Here is a 14,601-nt window from a genome sequence, read left to right on the forward strand (position 1 = left end):
CCAGTGTGCTGGGCAACACTCCTCCCTCGACCAAAACCACTGAAAGCAGATTAAATGGCTGCTTCATTTATTGGGAAGATTGGCTGCTGTAATTTTTCTTTTAGATTTAGAGATACAGCACTGAATCAGGCTCTTCGGCCCACCGCGTCTGTGCCGACCATTAACCACCCATTTATACTAATCCTACGTAATAGTAACTGAAAAAGTAGAATTGATAATAGAAATAGTAGAAAAGCCGAAGCACTTTGGGATGTCATGAGGTGTGACAAACTATTTATCTACAATACTTCATCTTAAATTGATCGTAAATTCAGTTCTCTTAGACTTAGTAATCCCGCCCCACTGCTACGAACAGTGAGCTTTTATTCACAGGCATATTAAGTATTGACGGTGATTTATCTTATTACACTGTAGCCTCACTGTAAAAACTCCACTCTGTACAATGTTGTGCATTTAATGCATGTTGAGTTTTAACAGATTTTAAAGAACAAAGAACAGTACAGCACAGGAACAGGCCATTCGGCCCTCCAAGCCTGCGCCGATCTTGATGCCTGTCTGAACTAAAACCTTCTGCACTTCCGGGGACCATATCCCTCTATTCCCATCCTATTCATGTATTTGTCAAGATACCTCTTAAACGTCGCTATCGTACCTGCTTCCATCACCTCCCCCGGCAGCAAGTTCCAGGCACTCACCACCCTCTGTGTAAAGAAAAACCTGCCTCGCACATCCCCTCTAAACTTTGCCCCTCGCACCTTAAACCTATGTCCCCTAGTAACTGACTCTTCCACCTTGGGAAAAAGCTTCTGACTATCCACTTTGTCCATGCCACTCATAACTTTGTAAACCTCTATCATGTCGCCCCTCCAGCTCCGTCGTTCCAGTGAAAACAATCTGAGTTTATCCAGCCTCTCCTCACAGCTATTGCCCTCCAGACCAGGCAACATCCTGGTAAACCTCGTCTGTACCCTCTCCAAAGCCTCCACGTCCTGCTGGTAGTGTGGCAACCAGAATTGCACACAATATTCCAAGTGTGGCCTAACTAATGTTCTGTACAGCTGCAGCATGACTTGCCAATTTTTATACTCTGTACCCCGACCGATGAAGGCAAGCATGCCGTATGCCTTCTTGACTACCTTATCCGCATGTGTTGCCACTTTCAGTGACCTGTGGACCTGTACGCCCAGATCTTCTCTGCCTGTCAATACTCCTAAGGGTTCTGCCATTTACTGTATACTTCCCACCTGTATTAGATCTTCCAAAATGCGTTACCTCACATTTATCTGGATTAAACTCCATCTGCCATTTCTCCACTCAAGTCTCCAACCGATCTATATCCTGCTATATCCTCTGACAATCCTCATCACTATCCGCGACTCCACCAACCTTTGTGTCGTCCGCAAACTTACTAATCAGACCAGTTACATTTTCCTCAATCATTTATATATACGACAAAGAGCAAAGGTCCCAGCACTGATCCCTGCGGAACACCACTAGTCACATCCCTCCATTCAAAAAAGCACCCTTCCACTGCTACCCTCTGTCTTCTATGACCGAGCCAGTTCTGTATCCAACTTGCCAGCTCACCTCTGATCCTGTGTGACTTCACCTTTTGTACCAGTCTGCCATGAGGGACCTTGTCAAAGGCTTTACAGAAGTCCATATATACAACATCCACTGCCCTTCCTTCATCAATCTTCGTCACTTCCTCAAAAAAACTCAATCAAGTTAGTGAGACACGACCTCCCCTTCACAAAACCATGCTGCCTCTCGCTATTAAGTTCATTTGTCTCCAAATGGGAGTAAATCCTGTCCCGAAGAATCCTCTCTAATTTCCCTACCACTGACGTAAGGCTCACCGGCCTATAATTTCCTGGATTATCCTTGCTACCCTTAAACAAAGGAACAACATTGGCTATTCTCCAGTCCTCAGGGACCTCACCTGTAGCCAATGAGGATACAAAGATTTCTGTCATGCCCCCAGCAATTTCTTCCCTTGCCTCCCTCAGTATTCTGGGATAGATCCCATCAGGCCCTGGAGACTTATTTACCTTAATGCTTTGTAAGACATCCAACACCACCTCCTTTTTGACAACGACATGACCCAGATTATCTACACTCCCTTCCCTAGACTCATCATCCACCAAGTCCTTCTCTTTGGTGAATACTGATGCAAAGTACTCAATTAGTACCTCGCCCATTTCCTCTGGCTCCACACACAGATTCCCTCCTCTGTCCTTGAATGGGCCAACCCTTGCCCTGGTTACCCTCTTGCTCTTTATATACATATAAAAAGCCTTGGGATTCTCCTTAATCCTGTTTGCCAATGACTTTTCATGACCCCTTTTAGCCCTCCTGACTCCTTGCTTAAGTTCCTTCCTACTGTCTTTATATTCCTCAAGGGCTTCATCCGTTCCCAGCCTTCTAGCCCTTAAGAATGCTTCCTTTTTCTTTTTAAGTAGGCTTACAATATCCCTCGTTCTCCAAGGTTCCCAAAACTTGCCAAACCTATCCTTCCTCCTCACAGGAACATGCCGGTCCTGGACTCTAATCCACTGACGTTTGAAAGACTCCCACATGTCAGATGTTGATTTACCCTCAAACAGCCGCCCCCAATCTAAATTCTTCAGTTCCTGCCTAATATCGTTATAATTAGCCTTTCCCCAATTTAGCACCTTCACCTGAGGACTACTCTTATCCTTATCCACAAGTACCTTAAAACTTACGGAATTATCGTCTCTGTTCCCAAAATGCTCCCCTACTGAAACTTCGACCACCTGGCCGGGCTCATTCCCCAATACCAGGTCCAGTACAGCCCCTTCCCTAGTTGGACTATCTACATATTGTTTCAAGAAGCCCTCTTGGATGCTCCTTACAAATTCTGCCCCATCCAAGCCCCTAGCACTAAGTGAGTCCCAGTCAATATAGGGGAAGTTAAAATCATCTACCACTACAACCCTGTTACCTTTACATCTATCCAAAATCTGTCTACATATCTGCTCCTCTACCTCCCGCTGGCTGTTGGGAGGCCTGTAGTAAACCCCCAACATCGTGACTGCACCCTTCCTATTCCTGAGCTCCACCCATATTTCCTCGCTGCATGACCCCTCCGAGGTGTCCTCCCGCAGTACAGCTGTGATATTCTCCTTAACTCACCCCTTTTACATCCCCCTCTATCCCGCCAGAAGCTTCTAAATCCCGGAGCATTTAGCTGCCAATCCTGTCCTTCCCTCAACCAAGTCTCTGTTAAGGTCCTGTTTCTTTTGGTGCCCCTGCTTTTTCTATCCAATTGCACTGAATAAAGTTAACTTGACACCACATTTAATTTGACCGTTTCTGAACTGTGAAAACAGTTTATTTTTTACTTAATATTGCATTGTCATTGAGAAGTCTTTGTCTCTTTCATACAAAGTGCCTCACAGCCAATGAAATACTTTTTAAAGTGTAGTTAATTGTTGTAATGTAATAAACACAGCAGCCAATTTGTGCACAGCAAGCTCCCACAAACAGCAATGTGATAATGACTAGATTATCTGTTTTTGTGATTGGGTAAAAATATTGGCCAGGACACCAGGAATAACTCCCCTGCTCTTCAAAATAGTGCCATAAGATTTTTTATCTCCACCTGAGAGGGCAGACGGGGCCATGGTTTAATGTCTCATTGAAAGATGGCACTCCCTCTGTGCTGCAGAGTGTCAACCTTGATTTTTATGCTGAAGTCCTGGAATGAGACTTGAACCTACAATCTTGTGACTCAGAGGCAAGAGTGCTACCAGCTGAGCCACAGCTGACACTTGAATCTGCCAGTTCACCTGCCATGAAATGAAGATTCTGGCACTAAACATTAATCGTTATATGCTGTGCTACTAAAAGTGCTGGAAGGTTACTGATTTTGTGTCAGTTGCTGAGGGCAGAGTGAACTACCGGATCAGCTGTTGCAGCACTGGCCAGAGGAAAATTAAATATTAAGGAAAGGATTAACTTTATTCACTGATTACAATGGAAACTTCCTCGCAAATGCAGTGAAATAATAAATTGAGAGATTGTTAACTTTATTCCGTTCTTTCATCCTGGAGCTGCAGAGTTACTGCTGTGTGATGCTGCTAAACATGAGCAATTCACTGAACCCCCCCCCCCTTTATACTAAACCCATTTGTTCCCAACAAGTTTTTATAACAAGGCTCTAGTGCATCTTTTTAAATGTTAGTGATGAAGTATACTTGAAAACATATTTTCTTGTCAGTGTGCAGTACTGAGGGGATGTTGCACTCTGAGGTTCTGTCACTTGAAAGAGATGGTAAGTCGAGCCCTGTCTGCCTGTTCAGATGGATGTAAATAATCCCATGGCACTATTCAAAAATGAGCAGGACCTTTCCCTGGTGTCTTGGACAATATTTATCCCTCAATCAACAAGCAAAAACAGTTTAACTGATTATTTATCTCATTGAAACCTTGCTGTTTGTAGATTGGCTCCTCTATTTGCCACATAAGTGGTTACACTTCACAAATATTTGATAGCTGTGAAGTCCCCTGGGGTGACCTGAACGCATTAAAGGCACTATGTGAGTTCAAGTTGATTTCCTTTGCTGTTCAAGTGGAGCCTCAGTATCCGTCTCTTCTTGGTGATGTTAAACATTCACTTGGTCAGCTGGGTTAGAGCTCACCTACTGAGTGAGGTTGTGTAAATGTCCTTTGGTTTCACTGTAACCTTGTTTTGATCTTGCAGCCATATTGTAAACCACCTGGTGAGGGCAAAGTGCAAGGAAGTGACTCTGCACAAAGATGGGCCGCTGGGAGAGACTGTCCTGGAGTGTTACAACTGTGGCTGCAGGAATGTATTCCTTTTGGGTTTCATCCCTGCCAAGGCTGACTCTGTGGTGGTGCTGCTGTGCAGGTGGGTGAGCTCTGTCTGAAGCTGCAAAAGATTAAACAGCTAATGAGTCAGTTGGTGAGGCTGAACCACAGAGACTGGGAAAGATCCAGGAGAGCATGACATCAGCAGATGACATAGATTATATAACTATTTTAAATAAAAATAAACTAATCACTGAGGATAAAACTCCTAGTCCGAATGAATTGCATCCACACATTTCAAAATAATCTAGAGAAGAGCTGTAGAGGCACTATTAACACATTTAATTCATTAGAAAAAGGTGTAGTGTCAGAGGACTGGCAGATAGCTAACGTTATACCTATATTTGAGAGAGAGAAAGTGTCCAGAGAACTATATACCAAGCAGTTTAAGATTGGTGGTAGGAGAATAATGAAATCCCTACTAAAGGAGAAAATAGGAAAACATAGACATCAAAAATATAATCAATTGTCAGAATGGATTTCAAAAGGGAAAGTCTTGCTTGACTGACCAGTGGAGTGGGTTAAACGATAGGGTCGCAATAGGGGATTTCAAGTACCCTAACAGTCAATCATTTGCAGCATAGAAGGAGACCAGTCGGCCTATCGAGTCCGTGTCGGCTCTCTGCGGAACAATTCAGTCATTCCCACTCCCCCACTCGATCCCTGTAGCCCTGCAAGTTTATTTCCTTCAAGTGCTCATTCAGCTTCCTTTTGAAATCATTGATTGTCTCTGCTTCCACCTCGCGGATAGCGAGTTCTAGGTCATTACCACTGAATAAAAAAAAAAAGTTGTTCTTCACATTCCCCTGCATCTCTTGCACAAAACCTTCACTCTGTGTCCTCTAGTCCTTGTACCATTAGTTAATGGGAAGTTTTTCCTTGTCTGACGTATGTAAGCCTGTCATAATCTTGTACACCTGTATATAATTTTCCCCTCAATTTCCTTTGCTCCAGGGAGAACAACCCCAGCTTTTTCAACCTAAACTTGTAACTAAAATCCCCCATCCCCGGTACCACTCTGGTAAATCTCTGCATTGTCTCAAAAACTTTCACATCCTTCCTAAAGTGTGGTGACCAGAACTGGATACAGTACTCTAGTTGGGGCCTAACCAGAGCTTTATAAACGTTCAGCATAACTTCCCTGCTTTAGTACTCATACTTTTATTTATGAAGCCCAAGATCACATATGCTTTTCTGACCACACTCTAATAGATTTAAAATGATTGATAGAAAGATTAGAGGGGAGATGAGGAAAAACTTTTTCACCCAGAAGGTGATGGGGGTCTGGAACTCACTGCCTGAGAGGGTAGTAGCGGCAGAAACCCTCCATTCATTTAAAAGTTGTCTGGATATGCACCTCAAGTGCAGTAACCTGCAGGGCTACGGACCAAATGCTGAAAAGTGGGATTAGGCTCAATGGCTCGTTTTTCGGCTGGTGCAGACACGTTGGGCAAAGTGACCGCTTTCTGTGCCATAAACTTTCTATGGTTCTATGTCCTGCCACCTTCAAAGATTGATACACTGGGAGAACTGGGATAAAATCAGTATAAAAGGTATGGAGGGTGCAGAATTCTTAAAATGCATTCAGGAGAACTTTTTAGCTATTAATTTAAACATTCACTCTCTCCACCACCAACATGCAGTGGCAGCAGTATGTACTATATGCAAGATGCACTGCAGCAACTCATCAAACCTCCTTTGACAGCTCCTTCCAAACCCGTGGCCTCTTCCAACTAGAAGGACAAGGGCAGCAGATACATGGGAACACCACCACCTGCAAGTTCCCTCCCAAGCCACGCACCATCCTGACTTGAAAATATGTTGCCATTCCTTCACTGACACTGGATCAAAATCCTGGAACTCCCTCCCTAACAGCACTGTAGGTGTACCAGCACCAGATGGACTGCAGCGGTTCAAGAAGGCAGCTCACCACCACCTTCTCGAGGGCAATCAGGGATGGGCAATAAATGCTGGCCGAGCCAGTGATACCCACATCCCATGAAATTAATTTTTTTTTAAAGTAGGTAGCAAGCCCAACAAGAGATGGGGCAGTTTTGGACTTTGTTTTAAGGAATGAAGCTGGGCATGTGGGAGAGCATTTTGGTGATCGTAATTCAGTTAGCTTTAGCGTATATATGGAAAAGGACGAAGATAGACCAAGAGCAAAAGTTTTAAGTTAGGATAAGGCCAATTTGACTAAGCCGAGATGTGATTTGGCAGAAGCGGACTGGAAACACCTACTTTAAGGTGTCCGAGCAATGGGCAGCAGTCAAGGAGGAGATGGAGGGTTCAGACATATGTTCTCAGAAAGAAAAAGGACAAGACTCCCAAATCTAGATCACCCCGCCTGATGTCATAGAGCATATGGAGTAGATCAGGCAAAAAAGGGAAGCTTATGTAGGATACAGAAAGCTCGATACTGCAGAATGCCCAGAGGAGTATAGAAATTGTCAGGGTGAAATTAAAAAAAGGAAATTAGGAAAACAAAGAGAGGGCATGAAAAAAATTGGCAAGTAAAATCAAAGAACACCCAACCATGTTTTAAAAATGCATAAAGAGCAAAAGGTAGCTAAGTGTAGGGCCAATTGAGACTAAAATGATTGTGTATGGAGGTGGAAGACATGGGCATGGTTCTTAATGAATATTTTGCATCTATGCTTACAAAAGAGGGAGACATTGTAGTTGAGGGGTGTGAAATGTTAGATGGTATAAACAGAGAGAGGAAGTATTAAGGGGTTTAGCATCTTTGAAAGTAGGTAAACTGCCTGGCCTGGATGAAATGTTGAGAGAAGCAAGGGAGGTAATAGTGGAAGCTCTGACCATCATTTTCCAATCCTCTCTGGCTACAGGCGTGGTGTCGGAGGACTGGAAGACTGCTACCATTGTTTAAAAAGGGCGGATCGGATAGACTGAGTAACTATAAGCTAATCAGCCTAACCGTGGGCAAATTATTGGAAAAATTATTGATGGTCGGTATAAATTGTCATTAGAAAGGCACAATTTTAGCTATGAAGAAAAATTGGATAATCTGGGTTTATTTTCTTTGGAACAGAAGAGGCTGAGGTGTATAAAATTACAATGGGCCGAGATGGATAGGAAGGACTTACTTCCCTTAGCAGAGGGGTCAATAACCAGGGCGCATGGATTTCAAGTAATTGGGTGGAAGGATTAGAGGGGAGTTGAGAAATGTTTTCATCCAGAGGGTGGTGAGAGTCTGGAACTCATTGCCTGAAAGGTTGAGGCAGCAACCCTGATGGCATTTTAAACATATTTGGATATGCACTTGAAGTGCTGTAACCTACAGGGCTATGGAACAAGAGCTGGAAAGTGGGATTAGACTGGGAAGCTTTTTTTTGGGCCGGCAAAGATATTTCTGACTGCTCCCCTACGTCAGTCCATCTGGCACTGAAACCCTAACCTTTGTCACCTCCAGATTTAATCTGGCTGGCCTCCCATCTTCTGCAAACTTCAGTTTATTTAAAACTCTGCTGTCCATATCTTAACCTGCACCAAACTCAGCTCATCCTTCACCCTCTACCTCCCAATCCCCAAATGCTTTAAATTTAAAATTCTCCTCTTGTATTTAAATCCACTCCTGGCCTTACCAGTCCATATGTCTATAACCACTACCAACATCTCCCCTCCACACCAGAGAGAAGTGGAACCAGCTATCTGAAAATGCACTTTGGAATTCTCTCCCAATACCCCATCTCCCACTTCTTTAAGACCCTCATTAAAATTCCCCTCTTTAAACAAGCTTTTGGTAATTCCTGCTAGTCCCTTTCCTTCTCTGGCTTCATGTTTTTTTTTTCCTCATGCTTCTAAAGCAGGGTTTTTTTTCTATCTTTGGCATGGAAAAATTGCTCCCATTAACAAATGGTACAGGACTAGAGGACAAGATTGAAAGTTTTAGGCAAAAGATGCAAGGGGAACATAAGGAAACACTTTTTTTATGCAGAGGGTGGTAATGACCTGGAACTTGCTGCTCACAAGGGTGGTGGAAACCTAAAGGATCAATGACTTCAAGAGGAAGTTGGATGGCCACCTAAGAGAAATAGACTTGCAGGGTGAAGGGGATGGAGCCAGGGAGTGAGACTGTTTGTATTGCTCCATGAAAGGGATGGAGCCAGGGAGTGAGACTGTTTGCATTGCTCCATGAAAGGGATGGAGCCAGGGAGTGAGACTGTTTGTATTGCTCCATGAAGGGGATGGAGCCAGGGAGTGAGACTGTTTGTATTGCTCCATGAAGGGGATGGAGCCAGGGAGTGAGACTGTTTGTATTGCTCCATGAAGGGGATGGAGCCAGGGAGTGAGACTGTTTGTATTGCTCCATGAAGGGGATGGAGCCAGGGAGTGAGACTGTTTGTATTGCTCCATGAAGGGGATGGAGCCAGGGAGTGAGACTGTTTGCATTGCTCCATGAAAGGGATGGAGCCAGGGAGTGAGACTGTTTGCATTGCTCCATGAAGAGTCGGCTTGGACTCAATGGGCCAAATGGCCGCCTCCTGTGCTGTAGATGACTAACTCTCTGAACCTGTGCCCGGTGTCTCCCCCTCCCCCCTGCTGCTGCGCCTGTGCTCGGTGTTGCCCCTCCCCCCTGCTGCAGCGCCTGTGCTCGGTGTTGCCCCTGCTGCCGAGCCTGTGCCCGGTGTCTCCCCCTCCCCCCTGCTGCCGAGCCTGTGCCCGGTGTCTCCCCCTCCCCCCTGCTGCCGCGCCTGTGCCCTGGCTACAGATTAATGTCTATCTACCATCAGGCCTTTTATCAGTTAGTTTCCAAATGTATGCTTTTCTACCGCGTATGTTGTAGAAACCGATTAATAAAGGGCAGTCGATGGAAATGCAGAACTAATTTCCTCGTCCTTTGAATAATGCAGACATTTCATTTTCAACACAAAGGATGCAAGGTCACTAATTCTGCAGTGGTTAAACTATAATTTTAATTGAATTAAGAGACTGAAACACCGGAGTGTTTTAATTTGTATAATAAAATCATCTCCTGAGTAACATGTGACACTGCCTGAGAACACAAGCTTCTTATCATCTGGAGCATTAATGTTGCTGTGTTATTGGGGAATAGCGTTTCAAATTAAACTAATTTTGTGCAAAAGGAACTAATGAAATAGTAGGTGGAACATATGGTATAAACTTAGAATTTTCAGCAGTGGCAAGTCCAACAAAGCACGAGGGCAAAACAGCAATGTTGGTTTAATGCTGCAATGATGAAGTTTCAATATTTTTAAGATAGAGGTCGATGGATTCTTGATAAGCAAGAGGGTGAAAGGTTAATGGGGGTAAGCAGGACTGTGGAGTTAAGGTTACAATCAGATTAGCCATGATCTTTTTGAATGGCGGAGAGGCTCAAGGGACTGAGTGGCGTACTCCTGCTCCTAATTCGTCTGTTCATATGTAAATCTTCCCCTTGTCAAAGACTGCGTTGATTCTGTTCAACCCGTTTGTTAATGATTTATATCAGGATTGTCAAACGTAGTCTGCGGGCCAGGATCCGGCTTGCTAAACATTTCCATCCGGCACATGGGTGTACAACTGCTCCCAGGACCGTTCTTCATTCTCACCGTAACTGGAGATGAGAAATTTCCCTTTGTCAGTCTGGCTTTTAAACTATTGCGCTGTCAGTTTCACAGGTGACAGCTGCTGACTCTCACACAGTTAGAGAGTGAAACGCTCTTTTAAAGTTCTTTTAAAAGTCAGCTCTTTCAAAAAAGATCATTGTCAGTTTCAGACCCAACAACTGCTGAATTTGGGAACAGCCGTTTCCCAACAGACTCTGGGTTTTCAGGCGTGTTCTGACTTTTTTTTAAGGGGGGGGCGGGGGAGGGAGTGTGGCGAGGGAGCGGAGAGGGACAGAGTTGGGGGTGACACTGAGGGGGGAGCATTGTAGGCACGGGCGGACGGAGAATGGGGGCAGAGGTGGGTGGAGAAAGTCAGTCATTTACTTATGGCACAGAAGGATGCCATTCTGTCCAAGCGCATGCCAGCTCTCCACGGTGCTGTACAGTCAGTCCCACCATATTTTTAGCTCCCCCCTCAGTGACTCCTTGTTCATTGATTTATTTGCCTTACAATTGGAAAGCAATCAGAAAGTTTTCTTAGATTTAAACAAGAAAGGTGGGAGTTGATTAATCTTATACTCTAATTTGGTTAACGACTACGAATACAGCACGTGACCTTGCTAGCATGCATACACGATAAACACACAGATAGAGACAGAAAAGTAGAAAGAATAAAAGGGAAAAGTTTGAGGCAATAGCTGGGTTTCTGTTTAGGTTTTGGTGTTCGATGTAGAGTTTTTGGTTATCGGTAAGTCATGCCGTTTCATTGGGCCCAGTGCACACTTTAAAACCTGTTTTGATGTAGGAGTCTTTTGTCTTTTGAGGTTTAAGTGACTTCACTGGATCCGGAGATTAGTTAAAGACAGAGTGCCAAACAGGAGAGAGGCTTTTGTTCCAAGTTCAGTTGCAATCTGCAGTCTCTGCGTTCAAAACTGTCTTGTGAACACAATTCAAAACTCCAAGTTGGCCAGTAAGTTAGTCATGTGACTAACCCCTTATTTGGGAACAACTGCGGCTGGTGGATTTCAAAGCTTTCGGTGGGGGGGTGTAGTGCTGTCTCAAACCGACAAAATGTAGATCACCATTGCCCAGACCAAGCTCTGTTAATTGAATCAGTGAGCAGTTCCCATTGTCTTTTCCTAGGCTGAACTCTTTAAACAAGTCATCTCTCCATTCCAGCAACAGTTTAAAATTAATAATCATGTAACAAAATTAATGTGCCTCATTCTTAGCAGGTAGGAGTCTTCATGACACTTTATCTTTCGAAATTTGCTCACTGGCTCCCTGGGCCGAGCAAAAATCGCAATGCGGCCCTCTGCCCGAAAAGGTTGGACAACTCTGATCTATAATCTGGCTTTCTTTGTCCTGTGCCTTCAGAAGATTGCAGAAGCAATTTTAAAAATGTGGTATGCAATTACTTTTCTCCAGACAACCGTGTGCCAGTCAGAGCAGCCTGAAGGACATCAACTGGGATAGTTCACAGTGGCAGCCACTAATCCAGGACCGTTGCTTTCTGTCTTGGCTGGTGAAGATTCCTTCAGAGCAGGAGCAATTGCGAGCCCGTCAGATCACAGCGCAGCAGATCAACAAGCTGGAAGAACTCTGGAAGGTATATATTGCATAATAGGCGAGTTGATATCAACTGATTCCAATCCAGTGCAAAAAATGAATGTCTAATATTGGCATGCAGAGCATTCAGATGAAACACTATCACCAATTGCAAGTCACACAGCTGTCAAACCTGCCAGCAGAGATTAGGTGGCCTGTTGTCCTGTATTCTGGAAGGCCTGGCAACCTTCTGATTCCTGTGAACTCATAATCTGATGCATTATTTCCCAGTCAGTTAAATCTCAGTGCTTGCTAAGCTCACTGCATCCTCTGTACTGTTATACTGTGGCTGCTTAGTTATAGAACAGTGTCCAAGACAGTCGCTGGGGTATCTCTTGCATCCAGTTTTGTTAAATTGCCCAAGGCCATTCAGTATGTATTCTGTGTACTCAACACGCAGTGTGCACTTCCAGCTCCTCGGGCTCAGGGATGGGCATAGGGGAGGATGAGATGCACTAATGTCCCAAGTAACAGGCTGGTAAATATGTGCGGCATCAGTCACTGAAATCTGAAAGGGAAGCTCCCTGATAATTATAATACAGTATGGGGGAACCAAATGGGCATCGGGTACAGCTGATGTGTACTGTAACGTATGTCAGTGCCCTGTTACTCAAAATGTTGATAAATTTGGTTTGTTTTCAGAATATTCAGTTTGATTTGAAATTAAAATGTCAAAATCTAAAATGGTACGCGTGATATTTCAGATCCCCTCAGAGATGCTCTTTTTCATGTGATTCATGTTTAGGATAATCCTTCTGCTACCCTCGAGGATCTGGAGAAGCCTGGAGTGGATGAAGAGCCCCAGCATGTACTGCTTCGTTATGAGGATGCTTATCAATACCAGAATATCTTTGGTCCGCTGGTCAAGCTGGAGGCTGACTATGACAAGAAGCTGAAGGAGTCACAGGTATTGTACTGAGTGAGCCTCTGCTCCAAAAATGCAGCATTTGCAAATATCTTGTATTTTTAACGGTGCTAAATTTGGCACTTAGTCATGGTTCCTTTGAGGCTCATTCCCTGTGAAAGTGTCTGGTAGCTGATCATCCATAGCATGCTGCTGAGGAATCCTGGAAAAAGTTCTCTCCATAGCAGAGTGAGTTTACCCAGTGAATCGTTGAACCAAACAGACCAATGGGTCTTGGGTTTGCTTCGTGCTGACCAGGCTAATTGTAACCGGTGTGCCCCTCCAGCACGACACTCGTGTCAGCCTGGAATATGTGTTCAGGTGTCTGAAGTGGGGCTAGATCCTCTGACTCTGGGGTTAGAGTCCTACCACTGGGCAGATTGTGTAGGGAAAAATGTACGGGTGAATTGAATAGTGACTTTAGGGATTGGATAGTTAAGGAATTTACCTTTGGTACTGCTCAGAGGGTAGCTTGGTGATTCTCGCATGGAATAATGTCCACTTGAGTGAGCTATCCAGTCGTAGTACACCATATATTTCTACTCCTTTTCCTTCCTATAATCTTCCCCTTTAACTGAATTGTGTAAAGTTAACGGGACTATTATTTCAAGCTGCAATTCTAAAATACTGATTGGCTTAATCTAAAATCATGTGCTTGTTTCCTCTTGTGTAAGAGAGCTGCTGGAACCCAAGCTTCTGAATGAATTCTGATGCATTTAAATTTGAGCTTGTCCACACCATACACATTTTTAATAAGCCCTGAAAGGATTTTGTTCAGATTGTGTTACTTTTGTAGGGGTAGTTTATGGTGGGCAAGCACAAATGATAACTGTACTGAGCTTTTTTATCACCGTACTGGTACCAAACTGAAAGCAACAGACTTGTAAAAGGACTTCTCCAGCGTATTTACCCTTACTGTTGTCAAACCAACAAAGTTATTTTTTTAATTTCCACTTTTTAAAAGATTGACTGCCTGTGGTTACCCTGTCTTGTGAGCACGTGGGCTTCACCTTGTAGGTATTTCCCCACATCGTAATTCGGTTTCTGTAAGGCATAAAGTGAGACACAAGCACTCATTGTGGTGTCTGTATATTTCCTCAAGCCCTGGGGTAGCTGATCCACTCAGACTGTGTCACCAGCGTGGGCTCAATCTACATGTGCAAACTTTCAAAAATATAACCTGGAGATTAATTACAGCATGTGGGCAGTAGTTAACTGCTATTTTCCCTTTGTATTTAAGTATTTAGACTGGAGCGTCCCCCTAATAATCAACACAACAATCTAACCACCTCTTTCCTTTTTATATTCAGCTAATTATCTCACTGCTTGAACCAGTAAATGAATTTAATTCTGTTTCTAATTTTAGACTCAGGACAATATCACTGTGAGATGGGATCTGGGTCTGAACAAGAAAAGGATTGCATACTTCACCTTGCCCAAGACAGACTCTGGTAAATTGAGCTGATTTACATATGCTTAATAAATAAAAGGAATGGGCAGTTTACTGTCGTGGCACAAGAATCACAATTGTGCAGTAAGGCATTTGCACTCAATAACCTGATTGTGTTGCACCTTCTGTGGAAGGCAGCAAATGACTGGAGCAGGGCCACTCCTCACACTGGGGAATGGTGAGGGATGCAGAGGACCTTTTAGTGACAGTAAATT

At 43.9% G+C, this 14,601-nt stretch overlaps 1 protein-coding gene across 4 annotated transcripts in view; it reads left to right on the forward strand.

Annotated features, from left to right (window-relative positions):
• The window catches only part of upf1 (UPF1 RNA helicase and ATPase), a 99,816-nt gene that overhangs the window by 27,120 nt on the left and 58,095 nt on the right, over nt 1-14,601 (forward strand). For all 4 annotated transcript variants that reach the window (XM_068015957.1, XM_068015958.1, XM_068015959.1 and 1 more), the window contains exons 4-7: nt 4,727-4,894; nt 11,853-12,033; nt 12,778-12,939; nt 14,303-14,387. In XM_068015957.1, the coding sequence (XP_067872058.1) occupies nt 4,727-4,894; nt 11,853-12,033; nt 12,778-12,939; nt 14,303-14,387 (596 nt within the window). The remainder of the gene's footprint in view (nt 1-4,726; nt 4,895-11,852; nt 12,034-12,777; nt 12,940-14,302; nt 14,388-14,601) is intronic.

This window comes from Heterodontus francisci, chromosome 36 (genome assembly GCF_036365525.1).
Source record: "Heterodontus francisci isolate sHetFra1 chromosome 36, sHetFra1.hap1, whole genome shotgun sequence".
NCBI classification, from domain to species: domain Eukaryota; kingdom Metazoa; phylum Chordata; class Chondrichthyes; order Heterodontiformes; family Heterodontidae; genus Heterodontus; species Heterodontus francisci.